This window comes from Thermobia domestica, chromosome 9 (assembly GCF_964235325.1).
Source record: "Thermobia domestica chromosome 9, izTheDome1.hap1.1, whole genome shotgun sequence".
Classification (NCBI taxonomy): domain Eukaryota; kingdom Metazoa; phylum Arthropoda; class Insecta; order Zygentoma; family Lepismatidae; genus Thermobia; species Thermobia domestica.
The window spans coordinates 120152688-120176326 of NC_137462.1; the positions used below are offsets into that span (position 1 = coordinate 120152688).

At 33.7% G+C, this 23639-nt stretch overlaps 1 protein-coding gene across 1 annotated transcript in view; it reads left to right on the forward strand.

Moving 5' to 3' along the window:
* LOC145694970 (beta-galactosidase-1-like protein 2) overlaps window positions 1-22528 on the forward strand; it is a 44988-nt gene extending 22460 nt beyond the window's left edge. Inside the window, exons 5-12 of the mRNA XM_081771781.1 lie at window positions 243-387; window positions 5959-6114; window positions 9962-10108; window positions 10408-10595; window positions 17785-18029; window positions 18732-18938; window positions 20272-20494; window positions 22350-22528. Of these exons, the coding sequence (XP_081627907.1) occupies window positions 243-387; window positions 5959-6114; window positions 9962-10108; window positions 10408-10595; window positions 17785-18029; window positions 18732-18938; window positions 20272-20494; window positions 22350-22418 (1380 nt within the window). The 3' untranslated portion in view covers window positions 22419-22528. The remainder of the gene's footprint in view (window positions 1-242; window positions 388-5958; window positions 6115-9961; window positions 10109-10407; window positions 10596-17784; window positions 18030-18731; window positions 18939-20271; window positions 20495-22349) is intronic.
* The last annotated feature ends 1111 nt before the right edge of the window (window positions 22529-23639 follow it).

The following is a 23639-nucleotide window of genomic DNA, read 5'->3' on the forward strand; positions in this document are numbered from 1 at the left end:
AATTTACAGTAAATGCCATGCCCAGGATAGTTTTGTCACTGGATGTAGTGGTTGTATTGAAAAGGTGGGCCTTATTAGAGTGATTAATAAAATAACTATTTCAGAATTAAAACAACTAATGAACCCTCAAGATATTAAACATGTATAGAACTTAGAATATACAGAATATATTAGACAATTTAAACGTTAATGGATAAAATATACCGGTATTTTATTGAACTAAGTTTATTGTCTCTTTGCAGATTGAGAATGAGTACGGAAACTTCGGTTCAAAAGACAAAACTTATTTGGAGTTTCTGAAGCAGACATTTGAAGACAATGGTTTAAAGGGTCTGTTTGTGACATCAGACAATGCCAAAAGAGGAACCGCAGGGGCAATACCAGGAGGTATTTTTTTTTTTTTTTCATATAATAGTGCTTGAATAAATTTTTGCGAAGCAAGATTAAAGCTTACTATCTCATCGTTTCTTACAAATCTTCTTGGTCACTAGGCATTTGAGTTTACACATTACATATTTGAGTTTTCTTTCATATATACGGAAAGAAAAGTGATAATGTTCGATCACCACACACACACATAATGGAGCTCATCTTGTCTGCTAGCTCCGGAGCTACAGATTTTAAATTAATATTATTAATGTGTGTATTGAACTACTGGACATATACTTTGTTACTATTTCAAGAAATTTTTAATATTATTGTTTCAAGCTGTAGTTAAAAGATTTGGAAGATTTTAAGTTATGAACATTAAGTACGAGATTATCTTAAGTTATAAATATTTCAAACAAATCACAAGGATTCGTTAATATATTTAACTACTAACTGTTGATTTATTTCCTAACATACTGTTGTTATTTTAAAAACAAATACCATTATAATGTTGCACTGATGTGTAACTAATAAATACTATTGGGTTGGTGCATAATTACGTAGGGTCTATTATAAGTTTATTAAAGTTCAATAATATGTCACATCAGATTCACTTAAGAGAAAGAAATCATCATCAATATAGCCCAATTCTCCTTCACTATCTACAAGTAGTCTGTCAATGCTGGAATAATTTTTCAATTTCACGGCAGGAGATATTCCCGTGGTTTGGAGTTAAAGAAGTCGTCAACTCATGTTTGGAGCGCATTTTCACCCAGAAAGGAAGTTCCTTAAAGATTGTTCCTTAAAGATCGGAAAAGATGAAAATCTGAGGGCGCAAGATCAGATAAGTAAGGTGCGTGTGAAATAACTTTTCAACCCAGCTCCTGGATAGTGTTTTTCGTCAGGTTAGCAGAGTGTGGGCTGGTGTTATAATGCATAGTTTCACTTCACACAAACTTGTTGGTCATTGGATGTCTCAGTTGGTAGCAATAAATTTTAACACTGATTGTTGCATTTCGGGGAAGTAATTCGTAGTACAACACACCCTCGCTGTTAAATCAGATGCATAAAATTATCTTTTGTTGATGCACGCTAGCACTCGCGCGGGGAGTTGCTTTTCTGTTTCTGGCAGCACCATTTTTTTCCCTTATGTTAGCATAAAGACATCATTTCTCGTCACTAGTAACAAGGTTGGATATGTTTTGTCGATGTTATTTACGGGCCAATTGATGACGAGTAAGCAAAGATACACATATGGACACCCTCTGATATCGTGCTTTTGGCTTAGAACATGCGATATCCATACACTCGATTTTGAACCTTCCCTATTGAATGCATATGTCGCATAATTGTGAAATGGTCACAGTTATCATATTTTACAGTTCTCAGGTACACTAACGTGCATCATTGTGGATTAATGTGTTAAACGGTCCTAATCAAATCTCGAAGGTCTTTCTGAACGTAGAGCGTCACTAAGTGCCAAGCTCTCACCTATTACATTGTCCCTATACACGGCGCAAATGTTTGAGCCGCCTCCGCTGTTTTCGGCCCTCTATTGAACTCAAAGAGAAAATATGTCTGAAATATTCCACTTTGTCCATTTCACACTTCATTTTCTAGCGTCCACGGCTCCACTCGATACGTGAAAACTGAAAAATAATATGTCAAGCCAAGCTCAACAATTGAATTTATAAACAAAATTGACAATTGATAAATAAACCTATAACAACCGGAGTACCAACACGTAAAAACAAAAACCCTACGAATTTATGCACCAACCTAATACTTTGTTTCAGGTCACTTAAAACTTGTTTATTACAATTCAATTTGGAATGCATTGACAATTATCATTCACAATATAATTTGGCAGCTAACGAAGTTCATCAAGTACACAACATATAAACATGAACAGTTATTTCCTTTCGTACTACTAACAGGACAATGTCACATTTAACCACTTTCTGCAAATTCACCTAAATCTACTATCATATCAGCACTTACTCACTCTCGTGAAATGAATAATTAATTGAGGAGAGTTTTTTCAAAACTCGATAGAGCACAAATTTTGAGAAACGGAGGTATACTATGTAAAATAGGTACATTTTTTATTCTACCAATCGAGCTGTGAAATCAAATTGACAATGTGTCATGTGTATAGCATACTAAATCATAAGTGTTTTATCATAATTCGATAGGGGCTACGTACAACAATGACAAAAATGCAAGTCCTGTAAAAAGAATGTTTTTGCTCTATCGAGTTTTGAAAAAAAAAAAAAAAAAAGAACGCTCCTCAATTATTTCAAAGAACAATTTATTCATCTTTACTGACAAGTAAACCTTACGTTTGGGTGAATCGAGTTGCTGACTGAGACACATATGAGAAAGTAATACTAAATATGGTCAGTATTTCAGTGAAGTTTTAGGTGCGAAGCTCCAGGGGTTTAGGAGATACAGCTACCAGAACATCACATGGAAGTACAGAATAGTCTTCATTCAGTTGGAGGTAAACGCTCTGTAAGACCTCTAATAACGACAAAAGATGAATAACAAATATATGGGTACATATTAGGACTAGGGAGAAGTCATATAGTAAGGGTATACCTGACGGCGGCCATCTTGAAATCCGCCATTTTGAATTAAGGTTAAGTTTTTAAAATAGGAATAGGGTCATGTGATACATGATTTAAGGCGCAAATTTAATCAGAAGAACAATGGTGACGTTAATTTTGATTTACGCGCAATTGGTAAAAAGTTACAGGGAAATTAAATATTGTTGCTGCATATGTATTAGTCCTTTACCTCACCTTGTAAATTTCGTGTTAATGATAATAATTAAATAGAAAGCAGATGGATAAATATTAGGTCTATGGTAAGAGTAGCCTTGATGGCGGCCCTGTTCAAATCCGCCATTTTGAATCAGACAAAAGTTTTAAACAAAACGCATAACAGTGACATCTTATTAATAGCAATTTTTACCATAAATCCAACGGTATAATCATTTTTGCTTTATCATTAACCAGCACTTGTTATCGCATAAACAAGTTGTTAATTTAAGGAAAAATGACCAAAGTGGAATTGAGTCATAATTGAACTTGGGTCTTTCTTCCAGAAAAGTCCTCAACTAGTACAATCACCAGTTCAGAAATTATGTAGTTCAGAAAAGAGTGCATGACTTGCACAAATACTCTGCTCACAGTGAGCACACCTGACAAAGGCAATCGAGTTACACTTGATACATTTGTCGTTAACAATTCCGTCAAAGCAGTAGTCGTAAGGAGCGATCCATTTAATTTTGTGCTGGTTAATGATAAAGCAAAAATGGTTGTACCGTTGGAGTTATGGTAAAATTTGCTATTAATAAGGTGTCACTGTTATGCGTTTTGTTTAAAACTTTTGTCTGATTCAAAATGGCGGATTTGAACATGGCCGCCATCAAGGCAACTCTTACCATAGACCTAATATTTATCCATCTGCTTTTTATTTAATTATTATCATTAACACAAAATTTACAAGGTGGGGTAAAGGACTAATACATATGCTGCAACAATATTTAATTTCCCTGTAACTTTTTACCAATTGCGCGTAAATCAAAATTAACGTCACCATTGTTCTTCTGATTAAATTTGCGCGTTAAGTCATATATCACATGACCCTATTCCTATTTTAAAAACTTAACCTTAATTCAAAATGGCGGATTTCAAGATGGCCACCGTCAGGTATACCCTTACTATATGACTTCCCCTTGTCCTAGTATGTATCCATATATTTGTTATTCATCTTTTGTCGTTATTAGAGGTCTTACAGAGCTTTTACCTCCAACTGTATGAAGACTATTCTGCACTTCCATGTGATGTTCTGGTAGCTGTATCTCCTAAACCCCTGGAGCTTCGCACCTAAAACTTCACTGAAATACTGACCACATTTAGTACTACTTTCTCATATGTGTCTCAGTCAGCAACTCGATTCACCCAAACGTAAGGTTTACTTGTGAGATGTGTCAGTACAGGCCTCTACAGGGTTTTTCTTATCTGACTTAATGGGTGTTCCGCCGAGTCATCTTTTACAATTTATTTGTCTCCTCTGAGATGCCTCCACCAAGACTTAATAATATTACAATAACAATACCCCGAATCTATGGCGATTCCGCAGTTCATCCTAACCTAATCTTACCACAGAGTACCTCATATATAGTAACCTCCACCAGCTTTGTAATTAATAAACATTGTTAAAACTTTGCATTAGTAAATGTGATTGCCGTTGACAGTATAACTTACATCAGCTTCAGACTGGTAGCATTTGTCCTATATTCTCTCTACGTCGAAATCTTCAAACAAAATACGATTAATGTCAATTTTTTACTTCCTTCTGCCAGTGTTGTTACTTTCAAAATGAATACTATTATAGTGTTGCACTGATGAGCTATATAATAAATATAATGTTTTGTTACAGATCACTATAAAACATGTTTATTCACAGCATAATTTGGTACCCATTCCATTCGTTAGAATGATATTGGATAGGCTGTCCATAAGTCCATGCAGCCAATATTAAAATTAATCGTATGAGATTATTATTATTATTATTATTATTATTATTATTATTATTATAGTAGTAGTAGTAGTAGTAGTAGTAGTAGTAGTAGTAGTTACAGCACATAATGTAGCTGAAACGGCACGGACTTCGGTGACATGTTTAAATACTTAAATTGCTATAAGAAGCTCGTGATACTGATATTTGTTATATTTTACTTAAAGTACATGTTTTAAAAAATCATAGCAAAACATATAGGGCCTTATGCAGAGACGTTTTCAAGTCTGATTAACGCTATACTACGTGGTTGACTAACGGGTGGTTATCAAAATTGTATTCAGAGTCTCTTATTAGGACGCAGTATTTGACGGTTAATCAAATGTGACTAATTAATCTAGAGCAGAGGCTAATCTTTTACCCACGGTGTAGCGTGCGACACATTTCGTATTTCATATATTTTCATTTTTACAGACTACGCATGCGTTCATCTACTTTTCTGTAGTTGCCACATTTATTTTTCTCACCCGATGCATTGGGGTTATATAAGTTAATCATACCCAAATCATCATTTTAGTTGTACTCAAAGTAGACTCTGAATACCATAACGGGAACCTCCCTTAGTAAATTGTTAGTATGCGTACTAACTAGTCTGAGACTAACCCTAGATTAACTAATTCTCTCTGAATACCACCCATAAAGTCTAAAGTAAATTTGTTTAAAAGTATATAAAATATATTAAAGGTAAGTGCAAAATTCTGCTACTTTACTGTCCGCCATTTTCCCGAGATCCTCCTGGGATCCATTCAACAACTAACCAACATCATCAACTACACAGCATATAAGCATGAACAGTTATTTCCTTTCATTCTACTAGCAGAACAATTTTCTGCCAACCTACCTAAATGTACTATCAAACATCAACAACTATGAAAGGAAGATTACATGCAAATTTGTCATATTAGGATATAACTTATATAAATTAGAAACATCATTATTTTTTTATTATTTATTAATGAAAGAAGCTACCTAAAACAATGTTTTGTCAATTCCTTGTTACAGTTCTACAAACACTAAATTTCAACGCCGATCCTGATGTAATGTTACCACAGCTCCAAGAAATGCAACCAGATAAACCTTTAATGGTTATGGAGTATTGGTCAGGTTGGTTTACGCATTGGATGGATGAAAAGCCAAATCATGGTAACAGACCATCACGTAAGTAAAGATATAAATAGTAATATAATATTTCATTCGTAAAATTATTCACTCGGGAACATTCAATGGAGCTTAATAAATTTGGTCTCTGGTAGACTTGCGGAATTGCATGCATATTTTGCCGTTCCTCGTGGAGATATGGTTAGCAAACGCGTCTTCGGCATGGATCCCCGGAGTTGAACTTCCCTAAGAACATGTGTGATTCAGATTTTATTTTAAAAAGTAGGTCTACTTCTTGGGTGCTGAAAATAAATGATCTAATAAATTAATCACTTGTTTTAGAAATGATCGAAATCAAATGCGTACTTGAACATAAATGCATCATGGATATTATCATGTCCTTATTTTGCAAGTTAATAAATATTATAAATGTAGGAAAAATGAACCCAGTTAACTTTGTACTATTACTTAGTTTCATTTTGTATCCATTTCCAATTACACTGTTAATAAGTATGTATGTTAATGGTGTGTAACCGAGTGATTTTTGCAGAATCGATTAAGAAATTCAAATTGAAGAAATAGGTTGAACTGTATTGGCATTATCAATTATTTTCCATTTCTTGAATATCTTGATTTTTTTACACTGAGTAAAGTATTTAAAATAAGATTCAGTAATTTTGTATGTAAGACATATAGATGATATAACATTATGCAATTCTTTGTTATTTTTTCTGTAATACTTGTGTCTGAAATCAGAATTTAAAAGAATTCTTTCAAAGTGAGCAAGCAGAACGTGTCACTATCGAAGGAGCGAATTGTCTATTGAATTGTACATCATTCATAGCATTATTGATAAGTGACAACTCTCGTTGGCATGCTAACAATTATTATCATAGGTATTCTGCCATTATTGGCAGGTCACTTGCTGCAAATGAGAAGCTTCCATGCTTCACGGTCTTCCGCTAACCTTTTCGCATTCACGTACGATTTCTCTGTTTTGATATTGTCCATTAATTGTAATCTCCTTCGCCCCCTTCCTCTGTTTTCTGCACCATACCCTCTAAAACGTCCCTCATGATACAGTTCCTTCTTAGTCAATGTCCCAACCAATTTCTCTTCCTCTTCTTAATAATATCTGAAATTGTTCTTTTCTCCCCCATCATTGCTAACACCCTCTCATTCGCTTTCCGCTCGACCCAGCTAATTCTCTCCATTCTTTGCCACACAACCATTTCGAAAGCTTCCAGTCGTTTTTCATCATTTTTGCTTAATGTCCATATTTCTGACCGATACAACACAATGCTCCATACAAGCACGTTATGAATTTCTTTTCTCAAGTCTTTGTTCAAGCTCTCACGAAATAGTATTTTCTTCCTCCTAAAGGCTTCTTTCACCATCCATTATTCTTGTTTTTTCATAATTTTTGCTTAATGTCCATATTTCTGACCGATACAACACAAAGCTCCATACAAGCACGTTATGAATTTATTTCCTCAAGTCTTTGTTCAAGTTCTCACGAAATAGTAATTTCTTCCTCCTAAAGGCTTCTTTCACCATCCATTATTCTTGTTTTTGTTTCACGTTCACACTTCATACCATCACTAATAATACTACCAGCTATCGAAAATTAGTCATTTGTTCTATTTTCTTCCCTCCCTGCTATACTTCTATATTTTACACCGACCACTTTCGTTCCAATCACTATGGCTTTTGTCTTTCTAACATTATTTTCATTCCACATTCTTTACAGTTTTTCTTCAAGTTTTCTAACATAGAAACAATAAATTTAAGGCCACAGCAAAGTCAAGGTTAGTAACAATGAAAACTACCAGAAATTGTTATGTATAATAATTCATATAATAATAGGATACCATGCACATATGATAGTAGGATACTCAGCGGTGAGCGTACAATATTTCGGAAAAAAAGACAGAAAGCCGGCTTTGCTCTCATTATCGAAGTGACTCTTATAGAACTCTAGAGCCGTTACTCAACAGAGATTATATTATTGATGCATTATTCAATCTTTGAACTTTAATTATAGTAAACATGCGTTAAATGCTAGTAAGTATTTGATAGTCCCAAGCTTTGGGGCCCTTAGTAATTTTTAAGGTGCGAATTATAAGAGAATGAACTAGTTCTAGTGGTAAAACTTTTAATGAAATAATCGTATAAACCCGTTTGAAGTCATGATTTATAAGTTGTGTAATATTTAATACGCCATAAAATTAACTCGATATATTCAATGTGTCCGAATCCGAAATAAGCATAAATAAAATTTGTTTACTTCAGCATGGTAAGACATTTCTATTATACCTTCTCGTATAATAATATATTTAACAGACACAGAAATTTATTAAACGCATTGTTTAATACACACACACTTATATAAAGAATAAATGATAACACATGTTATTTATTCTATGGTTAAATTAAATATTTTCAAATTACATTGTAACTTTAATTGAATCGGTGAGTTCGAAAACCAGTCATCTCCACATTTTTACCAAATTGAGATTATGGCACATTTCAACTCAACTGATGTGGACACACATACGCATCTATCCCCACTGATTATAGAAAATATTGTACATTGAAATCTCCATTTAGTTTGAAAACATGTCACATCCTGGAGATGACTTGTTCTCGAACTAAACTTGGAAATATGCCACCAGATGGCACTACATTCGACAGAATCGAAATCACAGAATCGATTTTTTAATGTCTTTGATTGGTCGTTTTAATGCTATTCACCACTTTCTCCCACTATGTGGACATTCATTCAACCCTTGTGACTGTGATTTTGGGGTTGTGAAGAGAAAAATCCAAAGGAAGATCGTATATATATTGCTCAACAATATACCACACTGAAAGCATCATAAGCCACATTTCAGAAGTTCACTATAAAGGAAGTAAGAACAAATATGATACTAGATTTCAAAAGCTGGTGGCCAGAGTATTATAACGAGCTGTATTATCAACAAACTTCTACGAAAAAATTAAACGAGAAATAGCAATTTCAGATGTCTAATTACAACAGTTTTAGTTACAAAAGCTCGATTCCTAGTGAAGTTGAAGTATCTCGTTTCATTGGTGGTTTATACACATGCAGGACTTCTCTGTTGAAAAAACAGTATCCTGAAAGTGGCTCCATTACCAGTAAATAAAGCATATTCTGGAAAAGTAGCCAAAAACCAGAAGAAAATTGCAGACATTAAGAAACTGCTCAAATTCATCCCACATCAGTTTTGTCTTTCTATGAAGAAATTTGTTTGTGGCCCACCGCAGATTGTCATCATCCGGAAGATGATTTCAAAATCTACACTCTTAGTTTGCTACCTGTTATAACCATATCCAAAAGGATGTCTAAACTTATAGACTTAGCTTTTCATTAACTGTGAATATTATTACAGTGACAGACCTAACCATGTCCATGTAATATGTAGCATATATAATACACTTATTTTAAATTGTGAATGAAGAATGAATAATACTTTTATTTGTTTAACATAATGTAAAGTATATTTTCCTGTTTTGTACGAAAACAAATCATCTCCAATTTTTATTAATTTTTTTTAACGAAACAGAACTGGTTATTACATCCTCAAAGTGATGGAATCTATGTAAACAAGCATATTCTACTGTCAGAAAATGAAAATAACCCCATATGTCAGACGCATATTGACTAATTTAGTTTTTTGTCTCTCCTGTAAAATTAGTTTTGATGGAGATGACTAATTTTCGAACTCAATGATTCAGTTATTTTATCGGTATCACATTACCACGAAGTTTCCATGAAATATAGGATAATGTATATCAAAATACAAGATTTCATCATGCACATACCTGCGTTATCTATGTATCCTTGTCTTTATTTAATAAATTATTCATTCATTTATTTTTCTAGTGTACCGAGAGAGATTGGAGAAAATTTGCAAATTCAATGCATCAGCAAATATTTACATGTTTCACGGAGGAACTAACTTTGGATTTTTGAATGGCGCTACCAGAACCAATGCCTTCCCCGTATATGCTTCAGATATAACTAGCTATGGTAAGTTGCAAAATGCCAAGAAAGATTTATGTCTAAAGTATTGTATAAACTATGTTGTTTTCATCAAGGAAATCTGATTATACAATGAAAATGAGTGAATTTTTTTTTCACTTAAACTTCAAATTATTTCTAACTTTATGTTGAATTGAGTTGTGTTTCCATATAATCTAATACACAAGTAACTTCTTTCAGTATTTGAATAATAGTTTTAACAAAATATCCTATTTTTATTCAAGAATTATATCTATCAAGTTTTCTTTTATTATTCAACTATTTTTGTTTTTATTTATTTATTTCAGACTACAGTGCCATTTTAACAGAAGCTGGTGATTATTCAGGGAAGTTTCAAATGACTAAAGATATTATCGGTAATTACACAAAAATAGCCACAAAACTACCTGAACTTCCAGAACAGACCGTAAAAGCAGCCTATCCAACAGCTGCTATACAACAGTATCTGTCTATCGAAGACATAGTTGATAGAGTAGTAAGTTCTATATTTTTCTCTTTGAAATCGCTTGAACTTTCTCAGTTAGACTGAGAAATTCTGAAAAAAAAAAACTTCTAGTGAGAGAGTATCAGTCTCTTAGTCCACTAAATATAATCTCACTGAATCTATTTCTATGGGGATAACTGCAAATTATGACGAACATCCATTGGCGTCTCTGGCATGTAAAATTTGGGGGGGACATCAAAGGAAATGATCTAACTGCTAGTATCTCAGCGGAATTTTAGATTATGTCACTTCAAAATATTGGGGGGACGCGTCCCCCCGTCCCCCCCGCCAGAGACGCCCATGCGAACATCTAACATTCAAATAAAGTTACTCTCTGTCACAAATAATATTAGTCATATATCACACACATAACTGATTAGAGTATTAGTCTGATTAGAGTCCTTCGCGAAACTAATCAAGAGTTAACTTTAAGCTCTGTCACTTTAAGAAATTTACGTGTGCTACATATTGTAAACTAAGGAAGTATTCAATATTGTAATTAATTCTTTTCCTATTATAATTCGATTATGATATTCAACAAAATGAAAACAATAAAATAATATAATGTAGTATGTAGTATTGGTAGAAAACTCCAGTTTACATATAACTTAAAAAGAACTGAGATTGTGGAATTAAGCACATTGATTAGCACGCTTTCATTCCGCATACACGATTCCTGATTATAGTCTGGTAGAGTTTAGTCTCCAATAACCAACATTATTTGAAAGTATAAAAACAAAAGTAATATACAAGTTTCGAAGTAATAAAATTAACATATTCAGTGTTAAGAAACTCTTCGTGAAAAATGTGGCTAACACTTGCGACTGTGCATGCTGCTGGATGCGATCCCCGATATTGAATTGTATCTCCCTGATAGTGCTTCAAAAACATACAAGAGTAGTGGTTTAGAATAATTTTAAATAGTAGCCTTATATCTGAAAAGAGATGTTAAATTATAATCAAACGACATCATTGTTCTTAAAAACGAACGAATAAAAACATCGTATCTTGCCAATATACTCTTTGGCTATAGAAATTCTTCAATTATGTTTCCTAAAGAAGAAGAATTGTTTTCCAAAATACGTGGCCAATAGTTATTTTCCTAAAAGGAACTTACGAAAACAATCAAAGTACAGAATTCATTCCTTCCTGTTTTGCCTATTTCTGTTTCGCCTATTAGCCTTCCAGCAATATTTATCAACATTTCTAAGTTATCAAGATTGTAGGCGAAACAGGGATTCCTGTTTTGCCTATTCCTGTTCCGCCTACTGTTAAGACAAAGGGAAATTTTTGAGTTGGGGATTTTAGCTTTATATGAATCCAGAATATTGTTTTAATGCAAGCCATCAAAAGTAAGTAAAAACGTTTTAGCATGAAATAAAACTAAGTAATCAGGATTAAAAAAATGAAAAGTAGAGAAGAGCTATGTTATAGTACAAGTTCATTTATTTGTACTTCTTTTTTCTGTCGTACACTCACACCCAGTTTTCCAAACATATGCAATAGGATACAAGTATCAATGTAATCCATTAAATCTATAGCTTTAGATTTTAGTCTCTCCTTCAAAGTATTAATTCGCTGATTTAAGCGTTTGTGCTTCAATTTCTGCACTTTTGACCGGTTTCCTACTTCCAGCAACAATATTACTTTCATTCTCCTGTCGTTCTTGCTTCAATAATTCCAACACTGTATTTAAATAGGCTATATTGGGATGCTCATGAGACAATTTTCTATTCAGTTTTAAATGCCATTCCTCAACGCTGTTAGTCGTTCTTGTCCATTTGTCACATTTGTTAATATTCCATATAATACAATAAAAATAAATGAGGAGTAAGGTAACTATAATATTTCCTTCGCTCTTGCACTTGGCTATTCCACTGTTCATTGGTGAAAACTGACAAACCAACTCTGTGCTTATTATACTACGAAAGTCTGTGACTTGCACTACGATAGCAATAACCCCTGAAATAATAATAATAATAATAATAATAATAATAATAATAATAATAATAATAATAATAATAATAATAATAATAATAATAATAATAATAATAATAAAAACAAATGCCATTGTGTTGTGCCTTTCAACAAAGAAATGAACGTACTTGTAAATCTTTAGAAGTGGCTGAATTGGATCCTCGATTACACTATTCGTCATTTTATCCACAAATTGACTTCAATTGACGTTCCTTGAGTCTCGTGCGAATCTATAGGCCTACTTGACGATTTTATGGGCTCATCTCCAAGAAGAACAACAGTGGCTTTGCATCCGAGTGTACATATCATGTAAGTCTTCTCACTATTACGCCTTTTAATCCGATACAAACAATCTTTATATTCAAACAGTTTGCTTCTATACTTGGTATTAACAAAGTTCGACATATCTGTGAGTATAAAGACACTTGTTACAAAAATACTCTCACAAAACACTCAGAAGACAATTCTATCTATAATTTTATAAAATGTGCGGCACAGGCCCAGGAAATTTCTGAGCTTCCACAATTCTGAGTTTTTATACATTCCTTGCTTACATATCTAAATGAATGCTGTCCGGAAAAGGTTAAGAGAACTACCATATGTGGGAGTAAATGTATGAAACAGTTTTTAATTGGTATACGCCACACCTTAAATCACAACGGGATAGACTAATTATGTTGCATAATATTACCAACACTACAGGATTACCGACTGATCCGTAAACAAATTTAATGAATATTTTGTGAATAGTATCACAGAATTAAATGATAAATCAAAAGATGAAAACTGTTTCTCTGAAAATCAAAATTTTTACTTTAGATGTTTATTAGCACAACAAAATGTAAGTATTGAGTCAATTTTTTATGGACTGCAATTAATACCAGAACAGTTTTATCAATTGTTATTAAACTGAAACCTTCAAACAGTGAGAATTTCTATGAATTTTCTAACAACTTGTTAAAAAAAAAGTAATTGATGTTATAATTGAGTCTTTAGTTTACCTATTTAACTGGATGCTTTTAGAAGGAATCTTCCCTGACTGCCTTAAATTGACAACCACTGTAGCAATACATAAGAAAAGCGATAAAAGTTAACCTAATAACAATCAATATTATTGTGCAGTTGTCCTTTGTCAGTCTGAAAACTCAGATAACGTGCTATTTAATTATGTAATTGGGGATGTCAGAACTGACAAATTGCGCCCAGGATTTTGTAAACATTGAATTTGGTAGAGCATAAAGTACAGGATCTGACCTGGGTTGCATACAAATAAAATCGAGCATATACAAAAGAAACAGATTGTGATGTCAAAGGGGTTGAAGAGAGTGAGAGGGGAATAACTTTTAGGATTGGTTAATCTACTCGCACTTACTTGCAAATCTCGATGTTTCCTCCTCGACGATTCTTCCAGTGGGTTGATGTCCGTCCATCCTTTCTCTCTGGTCTACTGGGCGTTCAAGTAGTCGTGAATTAAGGGTCATCGAAACCCGGCCAGGAAAACTAGCGTTGCGAAGATAATGAATTCAATCAAAATCGAAATTGCTCTTTGGCGAACTATCCATTGCAGTCGGCAGCTATGACGTTAGCTAAGACAAGGTGCTCTCTAGGCTAGAGCAAGGTAAACTTCTCGTAAGCTCGGAATTGTAGCTCTCGTTCTTACATGTTGACTCGTCTCCAATCTAATCCAGACTACCACTTCCAAAAGTCTCTCAATGGTTTTTGTTCGATGTCCCTTTCAGGTTAATATCCTGTGTCGTTGACTGTTTCTTCAGTCTCGATGAAAAGTGTGTACTCATAGATTAACCAACGGTGAGGTAATGATAGGAATGCTGACAAGGAAACAATCTGACGTTTTTATTGATTAAGAAATTACATGTGTAGAAGGAATTAACAGACAGCAAGAAAACTACCTCGTAGAAAAGTAAATGAACTTAGAAAGAAAATCGAAAAGTGATTCAACATTAAATAAACGATGATGCTTTTCACTGCATTAAATTTTAAAATAAAATGTCCCAAAGTCAGAAATAAAATGCTTCATTATGTGTCCAAATACACATATCTTCACATTATTAAACTGTCTAGAAACAAATAAACTGATCCACACTTCGCAGGACAACAGTTACTGAAACAATGCTTCTTACATCATATTATGCTTTCTTTCATTGTCATTTACACTATGGTTGATTATTATGGAGTAATTCATAGGTGCTCAAATTGTCTTCAATCGGCAGAAGAAGGCTATAAGAGCAATAAAAGGTTTGCCAGATACTGTATCATGTAGACCATTCTTTAAGGAAATGCAGATCATGACAATTTCTTCGTTGTATATTTATGCACGATAGAGAAAATCTGGACGGTATTGACTATCGCAATAATGCTCCCTCATATAATACAAAACGTAAAGATGATTTAAATACCCTACATGTTAGGCTAAATACAACCCAAAGAAGCTATAAATATATCGGCACGAAACTGTATAATGTATTACCAATATACTGTATATTCGAAAGATATGTAACCAGGGCCCTCACGTGTGCGGGGAGACCGGTGCAATTGCCCCGGGCGCCGCGACCAGGGAGGCGCAGGACAAATCAACAAAATTCAAGGAATTCAGATTATGTTGGTAAATGATTTTTTTTTTTTTTAAAGTTAATGTTAATTCAGATATTTTAATAATGATCAGGCTACGGTTAAGTAAAATACACTGGTAATGTAAAACATCGTCTAGGATTATTCAACTGGAACTCTCTCCAGCCCTCTGTGAAAAGAGATTTTATCTTGGAAAACTGACCGAGATCTGCTACTACTTACTCCTTATCAGTATGACAGTGTGTTATAAACTGAAGAAATTTCAGTAGAATTCAATAACATTTCTTTATTCGTATTCCGTCCAATAAATGCTCTAGTAATACCACAATATAACTGCAATACTACAATTATCTGCTTATTTTGACACCACTTGATAACCGGTTAACATCACAAATAGAACTTCGCACTTACTTTCCAATCAATAACAGAATAAATATCTTTTCAGTCTTTCAATTCTGTACTAACCTCATACAGCAACTGTGTCTATTAACTATCAAGGAAGTAACGGGATTCAAGGGTCTCTCCCCACTAAAATGAAAAAAAAAAAAAGAAATCTTGATAAGATTCAAATTTAGACTATCTTATATGGGTTTAAATTGAAAACAGTTTTTCAAAAGGCATTAAAATGGAATTTTCAGGCTTAATTTTTTTAAAAAAAAAGTTTCGAGGGGTATTGCAGGGCCTCGTGTATTCGAAGGGGAGGGGCTTTAATAGTTGTATCTTTATTTGCATATTCTATGCTATTAGTATGTTGATGTTTATCAAGTTCAAAATAAACAAGAATAGCACTCGATTTCAATAATTCAAAAACCACCTTTTCATTAACTTTTATGTTTTAACTTCAAAAGCCATTCACTTTAAAACATTGACATAATACCAATTTCTTTTATCTTACATTATGATCTTACGTTCCATATTTAAATATAGGAGTACAGAATAAACTCGGGTTGTTTTACATAGCACACTGGGGGGGGGGGAATTCTCGCCCCGGGCGCTTACAACCCACGCGACGGCCCTGTATGTAATGTCGATTTCGAAAACCAAAGTAAAGCATTTCTTGTAAATAATGTTATTCATAGTATGAATGAGTTTGAAGAAAAATGTAAATTATAAAGTCTGATTTTTGTATATTATTGACGCTGTCTATTGCAACTTTCGTTGTTTAATGACAATAAAAATTATTCTATTCTATTCTAATTATACGACACACACAAAGTTCAATACAAGACTAGAGCTTGTCTATTCCACCTGTGCCCTCGAAAATATGCGGTCCCGGATTTCCTCTGACGGAGGAAATCCTCCCTTTGCTTACGGAAAAGAAGTGAATGACTTCCGGTGTGTTGCCTATTAGTCATTCAGTCGTTTGGTCTTGACGGGTAGTACGCTACTTAGACTGGCTAACAAGACAAAGGACATTGAAGTCCGTGAAATACTTCATTCTGGCAACGCTTCCGCATCTAACAATTGAAATATCTCGGCCGCAACAACTTGTCCCTCCTCTTTCGAAGGAGGTACGGGAAATCACATATTGACAGCAGCATCAGAAAGAGTATAGTTGAGATGGAAAGGCTCTAGCAGTTATATTCCCGGTGCCACATTAATAGTTTCGATTCAAAGCTATACGTATTCTGAGATTCTGATTTGCTCTCTTCCCAATGAAACGTCAATCAAAGCGCAATATTTGTTTCGACTAGCTAAGGCGATTTTTGGTAAAAGTGAAAGTATGTACATTTAGTTTCTCCATTTGTTGTTCGTATTATAGTTGTTTTCAAAACCCGACTATTGATAAAGTTTTGTTAATATTAAGTTATTTTACGGAATAACTGAATTTTCATACATTTAAAAAAAATCCCAAGAAAAATCCCAAACTCAAAAATATCTCTTCATCTTAACAGTAGCCAAAAAGGAATAGGCAAACCAGGAATTCCTGTTTCGCCTACACTCTTGATAACTTAGAAATCTTGATAAATATTTCTGGAAGGCTAGTAAGCAGAACAGGAATAGGCGAAAGAGGAAGACACCACAGAATTGGTCTGAGTATAATATGAGCCCAAGTCTTAGAGATGATTTTGATTTTTTTTTTTTTTTTAATCCAACAATAAATTACACACTCTTTGAAAATCATTTATAATGGAAAACTTCACAATTTAAAGCTCTTCTTTTAATCTCAGTCTATCTTAAACGTTCATCTTCTGTTGGTTATCACTCTGTATTCAGTATTCTGGTGGTACACTCAGATTGTCTTGAACGCCCCGTGAAAGCATAGTTAAAACAATAATATTTTTAGGTGTCAATCAAATTGAATCATAACACGACGCATTACTATTACCTATTTCCTATTTCATTCGCATATCGGACCTTGACGAGTCATGTAATGGCACAGTACGATTATAGAAGAATGATACAAATGATGCAATCCTACGTAGTATGGAACTTTTTTTTTTCAGGTGTAAAAGATCAAGTTGCGTTATAATACGAGTGTGAGTATAGGCTTATGTATTTTTATGAAACTGATTTTAGTAATATTCTAAATATATCCTATTATATTAGGAGCAATATGGTACATTTCAGTCAGCAATACAATGCTTTTACCTTAGATACATTCTTTTTTCAGCCCCAAGAGGACAAGACCCAGATAGATAATTTGGTGTCAATGGAACTTCTTGATGTGAATGAAGGAAACGGACAAAGCTATGGTTATGTTCTCTACAGAAAGACAATGGAACTGAAAGACAGTTCAGTTCTTCGCATCTCAGGCCACGTTCGAGACGTTGCCATATTATTGGTAGATGGAGTAAGCAAATCTCAACCGCCAACAGGCATTGACGATATTAATGGCTTTGGATACTGGCTAAATAGGTAAACCAGACGAGAGTTGACAATTCGCTAGGTGAATTGAGGACTATTCTCAAACATTAACCCTCCAATCATCTAACTTTGACCAACACATGATATATTGATCCTTCTTAAACAAAAGCACTAGTTGTGATGTTTGTATTCTTATTTATCAGTATAGTAGGTAATGCTAATAAAAGAGAATAGGGTACGGGTACGGGTGGTTTCTGTTTTAGACTTTTTTTTTATTATATCCCGTGAAGTTAGTATGAAAGGAGTGTTAACTTTTGAAAACACACTCCTCAATTAGTAAGTTTCAACCTGAACAACAACAATAAAAATAACTGCTCGGGTATGTTTCAACAAAAAAATTCAAGATTTGGTTACTCGATGCTAAAATGAGAAAATTGACAAATGTACTAGCAAAGGAGAGAACTTTCAGAGAGATTTGAGTTTAAATCCATCTTTTCAAACTTTTTCCCCCTCAGTGTAAGCTATTCAACAATAACATAATCAAAATATTATATGCTGCTTATGTATTTTGAATAATTACCAATGATTATGTTTTCATACCTTAAATAAAAACTCTTTTTTCAACAAATTTAGTATTTTTAATATTCTGGCAACTATAATTTTGTATTTACATAAACATTCTTCTTAAAATTCGTTCTATAGTCATTTAGGTGTTTAGAAAGTTTGCTAACAAATATACATTTCTCTTAAAAGTGACATGGAACATGCTTTTGCACCGGAAGACGCAGGCAAACGAACTGTTGATCTTTTAGTGGAAAACTGGGGGAGAGATAATTCAGGTAATACGGGAGCATTTAATCCTTCGAAGGGACTTCCAGGATGCACTCTGCTGCTTGATGGAGAAGAATTAAGTGGTTTTGAAACAGTGTCGCTTCAATTTAAATCCAAGTGGGTCAAAAAGTAAGTATAATTATTTATTTAATTATTTTTGTAAAGAAAAATAATAATCGGAAACAAATTACTTTCTACTACGAGATAGTATTGATTGGTTTTAATCGATTTATTAGTTGTGATTTAATGGGGACGTCAACATACACTATTGGTTGGTGAGAAGAGGATGAATCTAATCTGGGAAAATCGTCCTCGGAAAGCGATAATCTTATCCAATTTGGCGAAAATATACCTATTAATCACATCTAAATTCCCTAAAAAAGATCCTAAATGACATCTTTCTTTCACACGAAAACAGCAGATTCAACATAAAAATAGTTGCAAAGCGCCTTCTCGCAAGTTTTACGGAAGAAAAAATTATGGATGACGCAAGCAATATCTTCTTATTCTACGAACTAAAGTGAAATTACTTATTGCGACTTGCATACTTGTACTTCTTTACACTACTGTACAATTCAACTTGCATATTTGTTAGAATTCGCAATCTTTTCTGAATGAATATATGAATAACTACTTATTTTCTAAATATTTCTAGCACTTGTTTCAGTGTGTTACTCAGTTAAACTTTGGAATTTTGGGTAGCCTACTCAAAAACTTTCAGTAAATACTTTGTTAGCTCTAAATGTGATGGAACTCTGTAAATGTTGAAAAGTCGTTAGGCTATGATAAAACATTGTACTACATGTATGAAACTGGTGAAACGTCTTAATTTTGATTTTCTGGGATGAAAGGTGAATTCCAAGGAAAAAAGGAGGCATGTGTGTGTGTGTGTGTGTGTGTGTGTGTGTGTGTGTGTGTGTGTGTGTATTTGTTTTCATATTTTTAGAGTTAAATTGCAAGCGAAATTGCTTGTAAAGGCATATATTATCACAAAGATAAATATTTAAAAAAAAATATTATTTTTTAAAGATATATTTTGAACGCAATTCGAAAGTGGATGATTGCGCATGAAATGCATTGCAGCAAATATTGCGTAACGTCAACATACCTCACATTAGATATTTCTTTATTTTTCTTTAAAAAAACAACCTATTATAATCTCTTTGCAGCATATAATACAATAGTCACACCTTTAACTCCTATTTTTAATCCCGCCAAGTGAACTTTGTGGTGGGCAAACACCGTGTACGTGGGTTTTCTCGGGGTTCTCCCGTTTCCTCCCACTTTCTTCATTCCACCATTTCATTCATTACTCATTACCACCGTCTCCTTTAGCCTAACCGGCATAACCGTGGGACGTAAAACTCAAAATTTCATTTCATTTCATTTTCCTATTTTTAATAACAACCAACTAACAGCTTATGATATATGATGTTCCTTTTAATATTTCTTTCTGTTCTAGTCTTACAGGTTGGAAAACAATTGATAATAATATTGCAGGACCAGTCTTATTGAGAACAACGTTTACTATTGAAGACACTCCGGCAGACACATTTATCGATATGAGTGCCTGGGGCAAAGGTATTGTATTTGTTAATGGGTTCAACCTTGGACGATATTTGAACCTTGGACCTCCCAAAACTCTCTATGTGCCAGCTCCAGTTTTGCAAAAAGGAGAAAACGAAGTAAGTGACTAAATTGTATATGCAACTACGTAGACTTGTAATCACTTAGTGTATCAGACATATATCTTTTCTTCTTTTAAAAATACTGAACTTAAAACCTATATCTTAGAAGAGCTGAATGGAAAACATAAATTGTACTAGCATTCTGTTTTATTAAAATTAAGGTTTCATTTATATTTTGACAATTGTCCAAGTTTCTAATCTTTTTCGTTTTGAACAGAATGGGAAAATGAAACTTCTATAATCATATTTATTTATTTATTGAAACAAATACTACAGTTGTTACGCCTAATCACAGTGCCCTAAATCTATTACATATTTGTAAACAGGTATTTTTAGTTTTTTTGCTTCTGGTCAAATATATTAACATTTGAATTAGATGGGCTGTGGTGGTTCAGCGGTAGAGCGTTCACCTCTGGTATGTGAGGTCTCTGGTTCGATCCTAATGAGAGATCAAACTGCAAGAAAGTGTAATCTTCAATTGAGGAGTGAATTACCAAAACATGCTAAATCTAAATATGCCAGATTGTGAATTGAATAATGAAGAGTATACTATGGAACCTCTTACGTTAAATTTTGTAATTTTGTCAAAACTAAAAAACTCATTGCGTTCTCCGACTTGAACTTTCTTTTTTATTATATATCGAATTACCAATTTTCTTTTGATTCTTGAATATTATTAGGATTTTCTCTTCAGAATAAAGTAATGAAATGTTCTTTTACGTGTCATGATAAAAACAAAAGTGGAACATAGTGCTATCTCTGTACAAAAGTAAAAATATTTTTTTAAAAATATCTCAGCCAAAAAATTAGTGGATAAAATTTTTTCTTCTTTTTTCTTTGCTTCTTCTAGTCTTTGCGTCTCTGGTTAAATCTACCACGCTTAGCTTGCAATAGGGATATAAGAACAGGGATGGAAATTATACTTTGGTAGCTGAATCGATGTGAAGAAACCGATTTTCACTTTTTTTTTTTTTTAGTGGGGGGATCAATATTGAAGCTAGAAGTGGTAATAGATTTTTACGACTTTTGCTCTCAGTATAGTGAATAGACGGGAGATAAAGTCTTTTCTTGGAAATACATATATAAAAAAAAGCTTCTCACTATCTTTTATCGTTTTTGCTCTGGGAGGATCAACATTAAAACTGGACGTGATAGATTTATTTCACTTTCAGTTGCAATAGAAGGATAAAAGGAGAGAACCTACTCTTGAAAAGCTGGACCCTTGTTAAGAAAAGTTATCTGGATGGACATCACCGGTCTAGAAACCATCCCATTTACTGCAGTGGCGTATTTAAAGGGAGCTTCCGGGCTTAAGCCTCCCCCCGAAATTTATTTACTATATTAAAGTAAATGAAATATCTTGCAGAATTTTCACATTTCCAGGAATAAAATTAGCAAAGCCTTCTCCCCGAAATAAAATCGTAGATACGCCACTGCTTATATATAACGCAGTTTGGCAGTCTATGTAAAGGCAAAATTAAATTTACAAAACATAAATTGAAAATGTTAAATGCTCTCTGTTGATTTTCCCTAAAAGTCCTAAAGGTATCTCAACTCTATATTAATCTTTATAATTTAAAGGTACATTTGGGTACTTTTTTAAAAAAAATCAACAATGTCGTGTAGGCTACTCTCATTTTATGAATATTTGTGTAATATTTTGTACAGTATGTACAGTACATAATGAAATCTAGTTAAATCATTGTGCCGAGAATAAGATTGGCATTGCATCTTTGCTAAGTAACAATAATAACGTTATGCTACAGCATAATTCTACAAAAATGATCCTACATTAAATCAAGTTAATATATATGTATGTGAAAAAAATAAACAGTGTATTTTTCTTTCGCAGGTTATAGTATTCGAACATTATTCTCCAGCATCTCAAGTCGTCTTCACAGACACACCAAATCTTGGATGAAGAATCCTCTGGAAATCGATGTATTGTTTTATCTTCCTAGCAACTTAAGCTAAGATTAATGTAATGCGTTCTATTTTTTTTTTAATAAAGTAAATAAGTGAACATTTTTATCTAAACTTTGTTTTCTTTTGCTCAGTCAATATTTGGACCACGTTCTGCAATGGAAACTAACACACTATTCCCATTCCTAAAAACACAAAGTCCAAGGTCTAAGTTTTTCTCAGAGGTATTATCTAAAGCGAGTTCTTTACAGCTTAATGAATTATTATGACATATACAGTGGGCAATTAGGAAATGAGATTGAGTTTTAGCTGCGAAGTTAATTTTGATACGAAAGTGTTTCAGTGTCGTGAATCTTGCGTGTGACGTTGGGAATATGTGCAGAGATTTGCAGCTTGGCCGTCCGTCAATGCGACTCGTAACACGGCTAAGTACCGACTGGTGTTGTTATGCCCTGTCACAGTTTAAGGAGTAGACCAACAAGTAAATATCGAGTTCTGTGCATGCTTAGAGTGAACTCCAAGGGAAACATTTCAGATGTTGAGAAAGGTTTATGGAGACATTTTACTTTTCTCGTTGCCATGTTTTCAAATGACAAGAAGTTTTGTGCTGGTACGGAGTCCGTGAAAGTTGGCAAACACCAGGTCCAAGCAGGTCTGTCAGAATAACTCAGTGATTGACGAAGTTCACGATATAAGCTTGAATGATTGAAAAACAAATCTCAGGGTTATATCAGACTAGTAGAGGCGAATAAGGAGACTGTCGCCAAATAGTAATGGATAATTTAAAGAAACGGAAGCTATGTCCACATTTCGTGCCCCATTCCTTAACAGAGGAGCAATGGGTTTTCGTCATATTTTGCTCAAAAAGAGAGTTTATTGCCACATCCTGCATACTTGCCAGACTTGTCCCCTTGTGATTACCTACCTTTCCCGAAATTAAAAGCACTATTGAAAGGTCATTTTTTGAACAAAGTTTTTACCAAACCAGTGACGAAAACCTTGAACACCATTGTAGTTCAAGTTTTCCAGAACTTATTCCACGACTTCTTGGACCACGGTAAGGTGTGTATGTGCAAAAAGGAGATTCCTACTTTGGATAAACCAAAATAAGTTGATTCCAGTTGTTATTCATTTATTTTTACAGACCCGTCTCATTTTCTAATTATCGCACTGTGTATTTCGCTTCTCCATTTTGTTTAACCCAGACTAACCATTGATA